Source organism: Hyperolius riggenbachi, chromosome 2 (assembly GCF_040937935.1).
Source record: "Hyperolius riggenbachi isolate aHypRig1 chromosome 2, aHypRig1.pri, whole genome shotgun sequence".
Lineage (NCBI taxonomy): Eukaryota > Metazoa > Chordata > Amphibia > Anura > Hyperoliidae > Hyperolius > Hyperolius riggenbachi.
Genome location: NC_090647.1, coordinates 447,056,486 through 447,069,437, shown reverse-complemented (window position 1 = coordinate 447,069,437; position 12,952 = coordinate 447,056,486). Strand labels below are relative to the sequence as shown.

At 42.2% G+C, this 12,952-nt stretch overlaps 1 protein-coding gene across 5 annotated transcripts in view; it reads left to right on the top strand.

Moving 5' to 3' along the window:
- Positions 1-12,952, top strand: part of STX1A (syntaxin 1A) — a 202,228-nt gene that overhangs the window by 107,221 nt on the left and 82,055 nt on the right. For all 5 annotated transcript variants that reach the window (XM_068270027.1, XM_068270030.1, XM_068270029.1 and 2 more), the window contains exons 2-3: positions 3,735-3,812; positions 8,325-8,424. In XM_068270027.1, the coding sequence (XP_068126128.1) occupies positions 3,735-3,812; positions 8,325-8,424 (178 nt within the window). The remainder of the gene's footprint in view (positions 1-3,734; positions 3,813-8,324; positions 8,425-12,952) is intronic.

Here is a 12,952-nt window from a genome sequence, read left to right as displayed (position 1 = left end):
GGCTGTGCGAATCCGCATGCGGACAACGCATGCGGATTCGCTATAGTGGAAACGAGCCCTGAGTGAAACTAATTTTTTTATTTTGCTTGGACCTTTCCTTTAAACATCTGGGGTCTCTGTTACTGATGGTATCTCCCAGTAAATTTAGAGAGCCACTTTCCAGTGAATTTAAAACCTTTCCTTCCACAAATAATAATATGCATATTTACATAGGACTGTAAGTGCATTTGAAACAGTAAGGGCTGGGACGCACTAGAAAGTGCAAATTGCAATCGCTGATCGCTTTAGGCAGCAAATTTAGGGGTGTTTTTCTTTTTTGAAAGAATATTATTGATTTTGTTTCATTAGAAAAAAGACATTCAACAAATACAGCGGCAAACAACAATGCTGTAACATTGCTCTGCTATTCCAGACAGCTAGGGCCTGTCTCCACTCGTAAATTTTCTGTACAGGAAAACTGCAACCAATGTTAATCAATGGGATAGTTCACACTTAAATGCATTTTTCACATGCTGAAAAACAATTGACAGCAATGTAGAACTGTCAGACAACTCATGCAGAAAAACTGACCCAGAGCAAAACTGACGAGCATAGTTCTCATAAGCACAGTATTGTAAAGTGTACGGTTGGTCTTGGTTTGTTTATACTCTTTCCAGGGGCCTTCCATACATACCCCCAGTAGCCATGTGAGCTTCAGTGACTAAGCTTCAGTTTATAGTATGATATCCAGCAACCCCAAACGGTTTTGACATTTTTTGGGGACATTTTTGTTTTACATATATATGCTTCAGCAGCATCAGCCCCTTGTGGATGTATGAGACCCAGTGCTTTTTCAATGGGGATGCAATCTGATTCCATTTCAGGATAATCATTTTGTGAGCATATGCTACTACTGACCTGTAAGCAGCCATTTTAGGACTGGAGAGGGCGTCTCCATCCAGGTGTCCCAGCAGTAGGGCAGTAGAGGGATGCTGATTTTAAATAGTTTTTGTAATTCAGAGTGCGTCAGTGACCAGTAACGCTGAACAATTACTAATTGTGCCAGACTACATGTATAGAATCAGCTTCCAGATTGGGAGCATCTATTACATAACCCATTAGCAGTATGATCTATTTTCTGTAGCCTGATATATACTGTAGGTTCTGTGTAGAAATGTAGGTGAGATCAACCTGTCCCTTGCGCAGCAACAGGAACTACAAAGTAGTCCTGGTCCAATTTAAAGCTGCATGCAGTTCGCATTCAGTTATTAGCATCTCATAAAGCATTGCTTGCAAAACTTAACCCAATTAAAGGGTGAAGAAAAGCGTGGGTGCTGAAGAGTGAGAGAAGATGTGTGGCTCTAAAGCAGGGGTGTCAAACTCAAATACAAACTGGGCCGAAATTGAGCTTTGGGACCTAGTCGCTGGCCAACCTCTGAACCTCAATGCCTAGTGGCCACCTCTCTCCCTTATAAAGTTCCCTGGTGTCTAATAAACTGCCACTACATCCCCTATACAATTCCCTGATGCTTAGTGGTCCTCCCTCCCTCATCTATACAATTTCCTGATATTTAGTGTTCTTTCTCCCCTATACAGTTTCCTGGTGTCTAGTGGCCCCTTCTCTCTCCTATACAGTTCCCTGGTATCTAGTGCTGTCCCCTCCCCATATAGCTTCCCTGATGATCTAGGGCTTACCCTCCAAAATAGTTTCTCTGGTGGTCTGGAGTGGGCCAAACATAATGCAAAGTGGGGAAAAACCACCTGAGGGCCAAATCTGATGACTCAGAGGGCCAGATTTGGCCTACAGGCCGGAGTTTGACATGTATGCTCTAGAGCCTGGGAAGACTCTAAAAGTTTGCACCTGATTTAACTTCAAAATAGTTTTCTGTTGTAGTGTTCATTTTAAAGAGGGCCTGAACTCAGAACTTCCTCTCTGCTCTAAAAGATAAGCAACAGCATAATAACTTTTAAAGAAAAACCCTTCTTTGTTAGAGTTGATACAAATCCTGCAATAAATCTCCAGTATGTGTACTTCCTGCATTCATGGAAGTAGACATAGGATTAACATCCTTTGTTTACAAATTAGCTGCTCTTCGGAGGCAGGCAACTGACACAGCTGAGAATATATACATACAGGGTGCATTCTCTATGTTTTCCTTCTGCCCTGCACAAGAGTTATGGTTCATTTTAAAGATTACTGTATATTCCTGCGTATAAGACTACTTTTTAACCCTTGAAAATCTTTTGAAAAGTTGGGGGTCGTCTTATACACCAGGTATCATTGATGCCAGGTGATAAGCCCTATCCTGTTACCACCTCTCAGATCTCGCTGCTGAGGACTGTAGTGAAGCGGCGCAGGCGCATATGTGTGAGATCTGAGAGGCAGAGAAGGAGGTAAATAGGATACAAGGGCGGGGCCAGAAGGGTGAAAGAGGCGTGTTTTTTGGGCACAGCGCAATCTATTCTTCCATACCCCTCTGATAAACAGGTAGACAAGGAGAGCTGACCTATCCACTTTGGGAGAGGGAGAGCTGACCAATCCAACCAGTCAATTGACTATATACTGTTATATACTGGGTACCACATACAGTACAGCACCAGTATATGATTTTTTTTTTAATTTGGTGTACGTTGGAAGAGGGGTAGTCTTATACGGTGAGTATATCTCACACTTTATATTTTAACTGAAAAAGTTGGGGGTCGTCTTATACACCCAGTCGTCTTATATGCCGGAATATATGGGTACTTGAATACAATAAATTAAAAAGTTAGATACTTACCTCAGTAGTGGGTGGGTGGTCCCTGGATGGTCCAGAGACTTCCCCGATCCTCTTATAGCCCTCCATTCCAGCACAGGATCCCTATGTACCTATTTGACTTATGCAAGTCGAATACGCTTCTTCTTGCCGCAAGCACAGCATTGGACAATCACATCCAGACTGGTCATGTGCAAGTAAGGTCTGGGCATGCCCAGTAGAATGAAACACCCATGCATGGAGAACAAAACTTTGCACAAGCGGCTTTGTTCTACTGGGCATGTGTGGACCTTACTAAAGCATGCCCAGTCCGGATGTGTTTGTTCATGGCTGGGGGCATGGCCAGAAGATGAAGAAGACCAAACACTGGATCGGTGGGCTCTACTAGAAACCGAGAAGCCTCTGAAACTTCCGCAGGCTTCCAACTACAGGTGAATATCTAACAACCCCCCTCACCCCCACGTCCCTCCTATTTCACGTGTATTTTAAAAAGGGCTAAAACTCAGGCATAACATAAAAAATAAGGTTTTCTTGCTTTTTATTACCCATACAATTATCATATTTGCTTTTATGCACAAGTAATATGGTCTGTTTACAAATTACAAATCCCCAAAGTACAGTTTATCTGCTCTGAAAGCTGCCATTGTATTTTATTACATAGCTGCTATGTTTATATATGATCACTTCTCAGCTGCACACATACTAGAAGCAGGGAGAGCTCAGCTTCAGCACTTACTAAATGTAGCAGACAAAGGAATGTAAACAAAAGATAATGTTCGCACCTCTTTGGTTGAGGCCAGAAGCTGCCCACTGCAGCAAGAAGCTTTCTGCTGAAGAACAAAGTGCTGTGTTTAATGGTTTGAATGCTGTTGTGCTACAATTTTTATTGTGGTAGTAGATTTTATGCTGTGAATAATCTTTTAGCACAGAGAGGAAATACTGAGTTTCATACCTCTTGAAGTAATCATTTAAAGCTAAATGAATCTTCTTGTCTTGCAGGCAAAAGACAGTGATGAAGACGATGAAGTGGCTGTCAGTCTGGCTCGGGACCGCTTCATGGATGAGTTTTTCGAACAGGTATAATCTTCACCATGTATTCTGAAATTCTCCATTCTCCTCACAGGAAACCTCAGACCTGCCGTGAGCAAAGCCAGCCTGTCTGTCAGTTCAGCGCCGCTTTCAAGAGATACGGCTTTAATAAGTACTGAGAAATAGGCAATTAGTTGCCCGGCTATTTTCATAGCTGCACCTGTGCTCAGGCAGAAATAATCCTAGAAATACAGCATTGTGCAGGCCGGGGCCTTCCTCCGCTCACATCCAGGCTGGAAATTAATAGGGCATTACATTTCTCCTTGTAATGGAAAAGGAATCTGCTGTACCTTACATTCTTCTTCTGTATGAGGAGATTCTCTTCCCACTGAATGCCAGTCCTTCCCCATCCTCTATTTTTAATACACAAAAGGTATGAGTGTATGAATAAAGCTGTATAAAAATACCTCTGAATCTCAGTATCCACCAGATATATAGCGTTAGCCAAACCCAATAAGATTGCAGCCGCATTCAGGCGTGAGCAGTAGAGATGGTGAATGAGATGCAAATGAATCCAACTTGCCTGCAAATTTCCTGCAGTTTGGAACTGGATCAGTCAAAATCAACAGGAAATACTTTTATGAAATGATTTGACTGTCATTGACTGTCTCATTGACTGTCTATAGTGGGTAGCTTACAGTCACAGAAATTCGGGTGCCTTAAACCTGCACCCATCAAATCATGTTTTAAAACAACCCACTTTCAAGAGAATATGTACTGTAAAATTCTTACAATAAAAAGCATACCATTCTATTCATTATGTTCTCCTGGGCCCCTCTGTGCTGTTTCTGCCACTCCCTGCTGCAATCCTGGCTTGTAATTGCCAGTTTTAGGCAGTGTTTATAAACAAAATACATGGCTGCTAACCAGAGTGTGATAGGCTGAGAGGAGAGCTTGGAGAGGGTGTGTAAAGCTTCTGCCTATCACAAGCAGTGCTGCACATTCCACACATTCCAGCCTGAGCCCGACAGAGCCGACAGAGGAAAGAAAACAAGATTTATTACAGAGACAGTGCGACTAGAAAAGGCTGCAGTATGCCAAAGCACATTAGAACAGGTATAGGAACTTATAGGATAGAAGAAATAAGGGTCAACATTTTGTTACAGAGTCTCTTTAAAGTCTATGCTCACCAAGTACTCCCTGGAGTGCATGATGAATATTAAGTATGACTCAAGTTACAATGTTTCAGAAGCAAAGCTGTCTTTATGCACCAAATACACAGTACTGTTTTTTATTACATATTTTTGCTGCTAAATGTTACAGTACAGGTAGTCCCCGGGTTACGAACGCCCGACTTACGAACGACCCGCCGATATGAACGCCGCGACCGTAGCTCCGCCCCGTCTCATGACGTCACGCCCGCCGGGGACTACCTGTTCTGGCCCGTTGAAAAGCAAGAATATGGGCAGCGGAAGGTAAATAGAGGCCTACTCACCTGATCCTCGGCGGTAGAAGGTGCCCTCGTGGTGCCCAGGAGGTCCGCAGCCCGTCCTCTCGCTTCCTCCATTGTTCCCCGGCAGCTCCTGGCTTCACGTGCGGCGCATAATGACGCAATTAGGAAGCGCCGCCACTAGGGGGCTCTTCCTGATTACGTCATTATGCGCCGCATGTGAAGCCAGGAGCCGCCGGGGAACAATGGAGGAAGCGAGAGGACGGGCTGCGGACCTTCCGGGCACCCCGAGGGCACCTTCTACCGCCGAGGATCAGGTGAGTAGGCCTCTATTTACCTTCCGCTGCCCATATTCTTCTTTTCAACGGGCCAGAACAGGTAGTCCAGAGTTACGGACAGATTCAAACACTTGAAAGAGGATCTGTAAAAAAAAAAAAAAAAGAGCCCCTGGGGGATACTTACCTCAGGAGGGGAAAGCCTCTGGATCCGTCCCTCCGTTCCAGCGCTGTCCGCCAAAGATCCTGCTGGGCTTCATGATTAAACCAATCCTGTGAGAGCCACGCGCAGGCGCAGTAGCGGCTTTTGTTCAGGCTCAGGTGGAAATAGCTGAGCCCGATTGGATCCACTCTACTGCGTTCCGATGGGACACAGGAGGACGGGGAACCCTCATTAGGTTCCAGAGGCTTTCCCTTCTTAAGGTAAGTACCCCCAGGGGCTCTTTATTTCATACAGATCCTCTTTAAAAGCACATTGAAAAGACCTAAACACATAGTTTATACTATATGTTCAAATCCAGATTTGTCTGAGAGTAATTCATTTATCCACATTTCGCCATGTGTAACACAGGACTCAACTTACAAACAGGTTCAGCTTACAAACAATCTCCTGGAGCGGAACCTGTGTACAAGTAGGGGACTGTACATGGTAATTGTCTCTAAACAATTTCCAATCATTTATTATTGCTTTTAATTAGCTAAAATACAAATTTTTTGTTATGGTTCAAGTAGGATTTAACATTTTCTACTCTGAATATGTTATACTTAGTTATATCACGCCTGAGTACCACCTGGACTCACCAGACGTACCCCCTGGGGTACACTTACCACACGTTAAGAACCTAGGATATACACTGATCAGCTAAAACATTAAAACCTCCTGGCTAATATTGTGTAAAAACCCCTTGTGCTGTCAAAACAGCTCGGACCCACAGGTACATAGACTTCATAAGTCTGCTGAAGCTGTCCTGGGAACTTGGAGACTAAAAATAAGTGTTTCATCAGACTAGGCCAGCTTCTTCCATTACTTCCTGGTCCAGATGCTCACAGGCATGTTCTAGGCATTTTTAGCAGTGGTTAGGGGTCAACATAGGCACTGTGACTGGTTTACAGCTACACAGTCCCATATGTTTCAAGCCACTGGTAGAGTCTGGCTGCCCAGTAATCTGTGGTGTGGTTTACTTAAAGGGACTCCAAGCAGTGCAGAAACTATGGAAAGATGCATACCATTTTGAAGCTCTCTTTCTCCTCTTTCCAACGACACATAAGCTGACGCTTTACACCTTTTAGTTTTCGTTATTTTCACGATCGAAATTGCATTTGCTGCGATTTCGAATGCGAAAATAGCGAAAACTAAAAGGCATAGGGCGGTGGTTTATATATTGTTGGAAAGAGGAGAAAGAGAGCTTCAAAATGGTATGCATCTTTCCATAGTTTATGCACTGCTCGGAGTCCCTTTAAGTTTTTGTTTCCCAGAATAGTTGTTAAAAAGCACAGCTGTCCTTTCAATATGTTGGAGTGGTGTTTAGCTGTGAGAAACAGGCTGAAATAATTAACCACTTAAGGACCTCCTCCTCCCCTTTCCCCAATGACCAGGCTATTTTTTTTTCCAAATAAGGGCTCTGCTTTAATGGCTTGCTGCAGAGCCACACAAAGGTGTACACAAATGAACCCCCCCCCCCCTTTTCTGCCCACCAACAGAGCTTTCTATTGGCAGGATTTGATCGCTGCTGCAGGCAGGTTTTTTTTTTATTATTTATTTATTTAATTATCTTTTTGTTACTAATAAAATTGACGATTTTTTAAATGTTTTTTATATCCCCGATTTCTCCTCCCTCCCGCCAGCCAATCACAGCGATCAGCTCTCATAGACATCAGCCTATGAGAGCCGTTCACTCTCTGAGCCTCCCAAGGGGACAGCCGAGTGACATGGCTGTCCCCAGTGCAGTGCTGCTGTAGATCGCAACGCTGTACAGTGTAAATAGATGCCTAACAGTCCCCTAGCGGCGATCGTCGCTGGGAGACTAATGACTGAGCTCACATCGGTGCGCGCGATCTCCTGCAAAACATGCCCCCATGACTGCATTGGCGTTAGGTGATTCTGGGGCTGCCGCCGCACCAACGCCAATTGGCGTGGAGTGGTCTTCAAGTAGTTAAACATCATTTCTGAAGGCCACACATGTGAGAGAAGGTGATTCAAAGCACATAGAATGCAGACTGACATGCCATATACCTCCTATGCAGTTACAAGAAGGCCTTCTCATGCTGGTTGCTGACCACAGCCGTTGCTTTTTATTGTCTTCTGCCTTGTGGAATGATGCCAACGTTTTTGTCAATACTTTTTCTATTTTTTTTTTTAGCAAGGGTCCAAAACAACAGCTACATAATATGTCCAAAATAAAATGAGTTAGCTCTAACGGTACACCTTTTTATGTTCTTATTAGAAGATCTGAAGAAGGGGCTGAGTGGAGGTGATGAAACGTTTTCAAGAACATGTAAAGGTGTTTGTTACATTATTGCCTCTTTGAATATATGGATAAATGAGAACCTTCACGGAAATAGGCTATCTGTTTTTCATCTGTGACTTTCATGTCAGTCAGTATCCAGCCATCCATGCTGAACAAGGTACATGTGGGTGGAGTCCACCTCTTTCTCCTGGTCCTCATCCATCTGCACATCAACATTGTGTGAAGAAGAGAAACACAGAGGAGCATGATGTGCTGTCCTTCCCACGCTGGCAGCCAAACAATAGTTATAACCTTTGAAAATGTATATACCGGTATGTAACTAAATGTTGGCAGTCATTAAGGTGGTTGTCCACCTTTCTGTCTACAGGTGGAGGAGATAAGGGGCTTCATTGACAACATTGCAGAGAATGTAGAAGAAGTGAAGAGAAAGCACAGTGCTATCCTTGCATCTCCCAACCCCGATGAGAGTAAGTGGTGTTTTATTACCAAACACTTTACATGGAACTATCTTGCTGCACTTAAAATGTATCATTAATACAACTTAAATGAAAGCATAATTGCAGTGTATAAGCTATGCCATACATTCATTACTTTTCAAGGCTAGTTCTTTGTTTCTTTGTTCATATGTTGTGTGAGATAATGTGTGGCAAATGGTTGTTGCACTAAACTGCATTCAGAGCAAATGGATGTAAGTATGTACAGTGGGTTGGCCCCCTTGAAGTTTTCCACATTTTGTCACATTACTGCCACAAACATGCATTAATTTTATTGGAATTCCACGTGAAAGACCAATACAAAGTGGTGTACATGTGAGAAGTGGATCGAAAATCATACATCATTCCAAACATTTTTTACAAATAAATAAATGCAAAGTGATGTGTGCGTAATTATTCAGCCCTCTGAGTCAATACTTTGTAGAACCACCTTTTGCTGCAATTACAGCTGCCAGTCTTTTAGGGTATGTCTCTACCAGCTTTGCACATCTAGAGACTGAAATCCTTGCCCATTCTTCTTTGCAAAACAGCTCCAACTCAGTCAGATTAGATGGACAGCGTTTGTGAACAGCAGTTTTCAGATCTTGCCAAAGATTCTCAATTGGATTTAGATCTGGACTTTGACTGGGCCATTCTAACACATAGATATGTTTTGTTTTAAACCATTCCATTGTTGCCCTGGCTTTATGTTTAGGGTCATTGTCCTGCTGGAAGGTGAACCTCCGCCCCAGTCTCAAGTCTTTTGCAGTCTCCAAGAGGTTCTCTTCCAAGTTTGCCCTGTATTTGGCTCCATCCATCTTCCCATCAACTCTCTGAACAGCTTCCCTGTCCCTGCAGAAGAGAAGCACCCCCCGAGCATGATGCTGCCACCACCATATTTGACAGTGTAGCTCTCTGCAGCTCGTCCAGAGTCACCATGGGCCTCTTCACAACAACAACTTGAGCACAATGAAGAAGTAATACAATAAATCCATGTTCATGGACCAACAAATCATAAGACAACCGAACAGAAGTCCATATTGAACCAAATATTCAAAGAATCAATGCAACTCCAAGCAAGGTGAATAATACATTTATTTAAGGAATGCTGATAAAAACAATTAAAAAACCACACACAGAGCCCAACACTCTCCGTACAGCAGACAATAAATAAGTACTATGAAAATAAATATGAAATATATATGTGTATCCCGCATGCATCATGGGAAATACTCATACCATAAACATACATGAAAATCCAAGTAGGCTGCTATGCAATAATATTTCCGTAAATACGTGGCAGTTGGTATGTAATAATGGTATCTAGTAGATATGCTTACCCCCAAGAATGCTGCTGTCCGCTGGGCGAGGCTGGGCTCACTGACTGTCAGTGAGCCCAGCCTCGCCCAGCGGACAGCAGCATTCTTGGGGGTAAGCATATCTACTAGATACCATTATTACATACCAACTGCCACGTATTTACGGAAATATTATTGCATAGCAGCCTACTTGGATTTTCATGTATGTTTATGGTATGAGTATTTCCCATGATGCATGCGGGATACACATATATATTTCATATTTATTTTCATAGTACTTATTTATTGTCTGCTGTACGGAGAGTGTTGGGCTCTGTGTGTGGTTTTTTAATTGTTTTTATCAGCATTCCTTAAATAAATGTATTATTCACCTTGCTTGGAGTTGCATTGATTCTTTGAATATTTGGTTCAATATGGACTTCTGTTCGGTTGTCTCACCATGGGCCTCTTGACTGCATTTCTGATCAGCGCTCTCCTTGTTTGGCTTGTGAGTTTAGGTGGATGGCCTTGTCTTGGTAGGTTTACAGTTGTGCCATACGCCTTCCATTTCTGAATGATCGCTTGAACAGTGCTCCGTGGGATGTTCAAGGTTTTGGAAATCTTTTTGTAGCCTAAGCCTGCTTTAAATGTCTCAATAACTTGATCCCTGGCCTGTCTTGTGTGTTCTTTGGACTTCACGGTGTTGTTGCTCCCAATATTCTCTTAGACAACCTCTGAGGCCCTCACAGAGCAGCTGTATTTGTACTGACATTTGATTACACACAGGTGCACTCTATTTAGTCATTAGCACTCATCAGGCAATGTCTATAGGCAACTGACTGCACTCAGATCAAAGGGGGCCGAATAATTATGCACACACCACTTTGCAGTTATTTATTTGTAAAAAATGTTTGGAATCATGTATGATTTTCATTCCACTTCTCACGTGTACACCACTTTGTATTGGTCTTTTATGTGGAATTCCAATAAAATTGATTCATGTTTGTGGCAGTAATATGACAAAATGTGGAAAACTTCAAGGGGGCCGAATACTTTTGCAACCCACTGTATATAGAGTGTGCTTAATGACTGCTTTCAAAAGCATAGTTAGCATGTGTGATGGACTGAAATGTACATATCTGTAGTAAAATCTGATTAGTTATTATTATTGATTTATAAAGTGTCAACATATTCGATGGTGCTGTACAAAATAAGAAACAAATATGGGGTACAAAATAATACAGCCAATGATATACACCAATTTATAAAATACAGAATCGGTACAAAATACAGAATTGGTAACTACAGTGACAAAACTAGCATTAATTAAATGTGTATCAAATTCCAAGACACAAAAGGATGAGAAAGCCCTGGCCTCGCAAGCTTACAATCTAAAGGAATGGGGAAAACAAGAGGTGGGGTTGTATACAATTTTCATACCTAGAGGAAATGTGTTTTAGGTTATCTAGTAGGAGTACTACAGAGGTCAAAGGGGAAATGGCCTAAAGTAGAGTGTGTGGTTCACAGAAAAAGTGAGTTTTGAGGGCTTTTCAAAGTTTGGAGAGGGACGGATGTGTTGTGTAAGAGGATTCCAGAGGAGGGGTGAAGCATGTGCAAAATCTTGCAAGGTGAATGCGAGGAGGTGATTCTAGAGGAGGACAGAGAAGGTCATGTGCAGATCTGAGATTGCAGGTGGGTTAGTATGTGGAAACAAGTGAGGAAACGTATAGGGGATGGAGATTGTGGAGTTAGGGTTGAGAGTTTGAACTGGATCCTCGGGTTAATTGGTAGCCAATGGAGAGCTTGACAGAGAGTTTAGCAGAGGAAGAGTGAGAAGAGAGATGAATGTGACAAGCAGCCGAGTTCAGAACAGATTAGAGCAGTTACAGTCTGATAGTTCACAAAGCAGTATATTACAATAGTCCAAACAAGATATTATAAGAGCAAGTATTAACATTTTAGTTGTGTCCGTAGGTGTAACTATGTAAATTAACATAGTAGTGTGAGCGAGTGAAGTATTGCGGTAACGATACTTTACAGGACCACCCACAGTTAATGTTAAGTGCATTGCTATGTAAGCAAAGCGCGTAACTAAGGAAGGCAAGCTCCTTACATAGCAGCGAGCACTGAAGGCAGGCAAAGTGGGCGCTCTTTCACAGTAAGCAGTGCAGCTTGATAAATCAGGCCCATAGACACCATCATTGCCCTGTTCAGAATGCATTTCTGTTTTTTTTTTCCTAAAGCTGGCCATATACTATACAAATATTACTTGATTTTTATTGATATAACTATCACATATTTTAGGTTCGACTAAAGACCAACATTGCAAATCAATCTTTCAAATATTAAATCCACTTCAATTAACAATCAATTAGATGTTTTGTGTACTTGAATTTCTAATAAGCAAAAAAAAAAAAAACAATGTGCAGTGTATGGCTACCTTTGGAGTGTTATTGAACTTTAAAGATACATAAAGAGGAACTCAATCGATAATGCAATATACCTTTATTTTATAATACTAGCATATCAAACTCCGTATGTATACAATTCGTTGTAAGGGCCCATTCAGATTTCATGTGCTGCATTTCTATGCAGTTAACACACTACTCATAGCTCAAGAACTGTAAGTTGGAACAAAGAGTACAAGTATAAAATGTATAAAAAAAATGTTTAAAAGAGGAGGTAGTGGTGGACTTACCCCTCCAAAGTAGACATAATTCATAGTTACATACTTATTTGGGTTGAAAAAAGACATAGGTCCATCGAATTCAACCAGAGAACAAAGTACAACACTAGCCTGCTCCCTCACATATCCCTGTTGATCCAGAGGAAGGCGAAAAACCCTTACAAGGCATGGTCCAATTAGCCCCAAAAGGGAAAAAATTCCTTCCCGACTCCAGATGGCAATCAGATAAAATCCCTGGATCAACACCACTGGGCATTACCTAGTAATTATAGCCATGGATGTCTTTCATTGCAAGGAAAGCATCTAAGCCTCCTTTAAAGGGAACCTAAACTGAGAGGGATATGGATGTTTCCTAAAAAATACCAGCTGCTTGGTAGTCCTGCTGATCTCTTAGGTTGCAGTAGTGGCTGATTCACACACCTGAAACAAGCATGCAGCTAATCCAGTCTGACTTCAGTCAGAGCACCTGATCTGCATGCTTGTTGAGGGTCTGTGGCTAAAAGTATTAGAGGAAGAGGATCAGCAGGAGAGTCAGGCA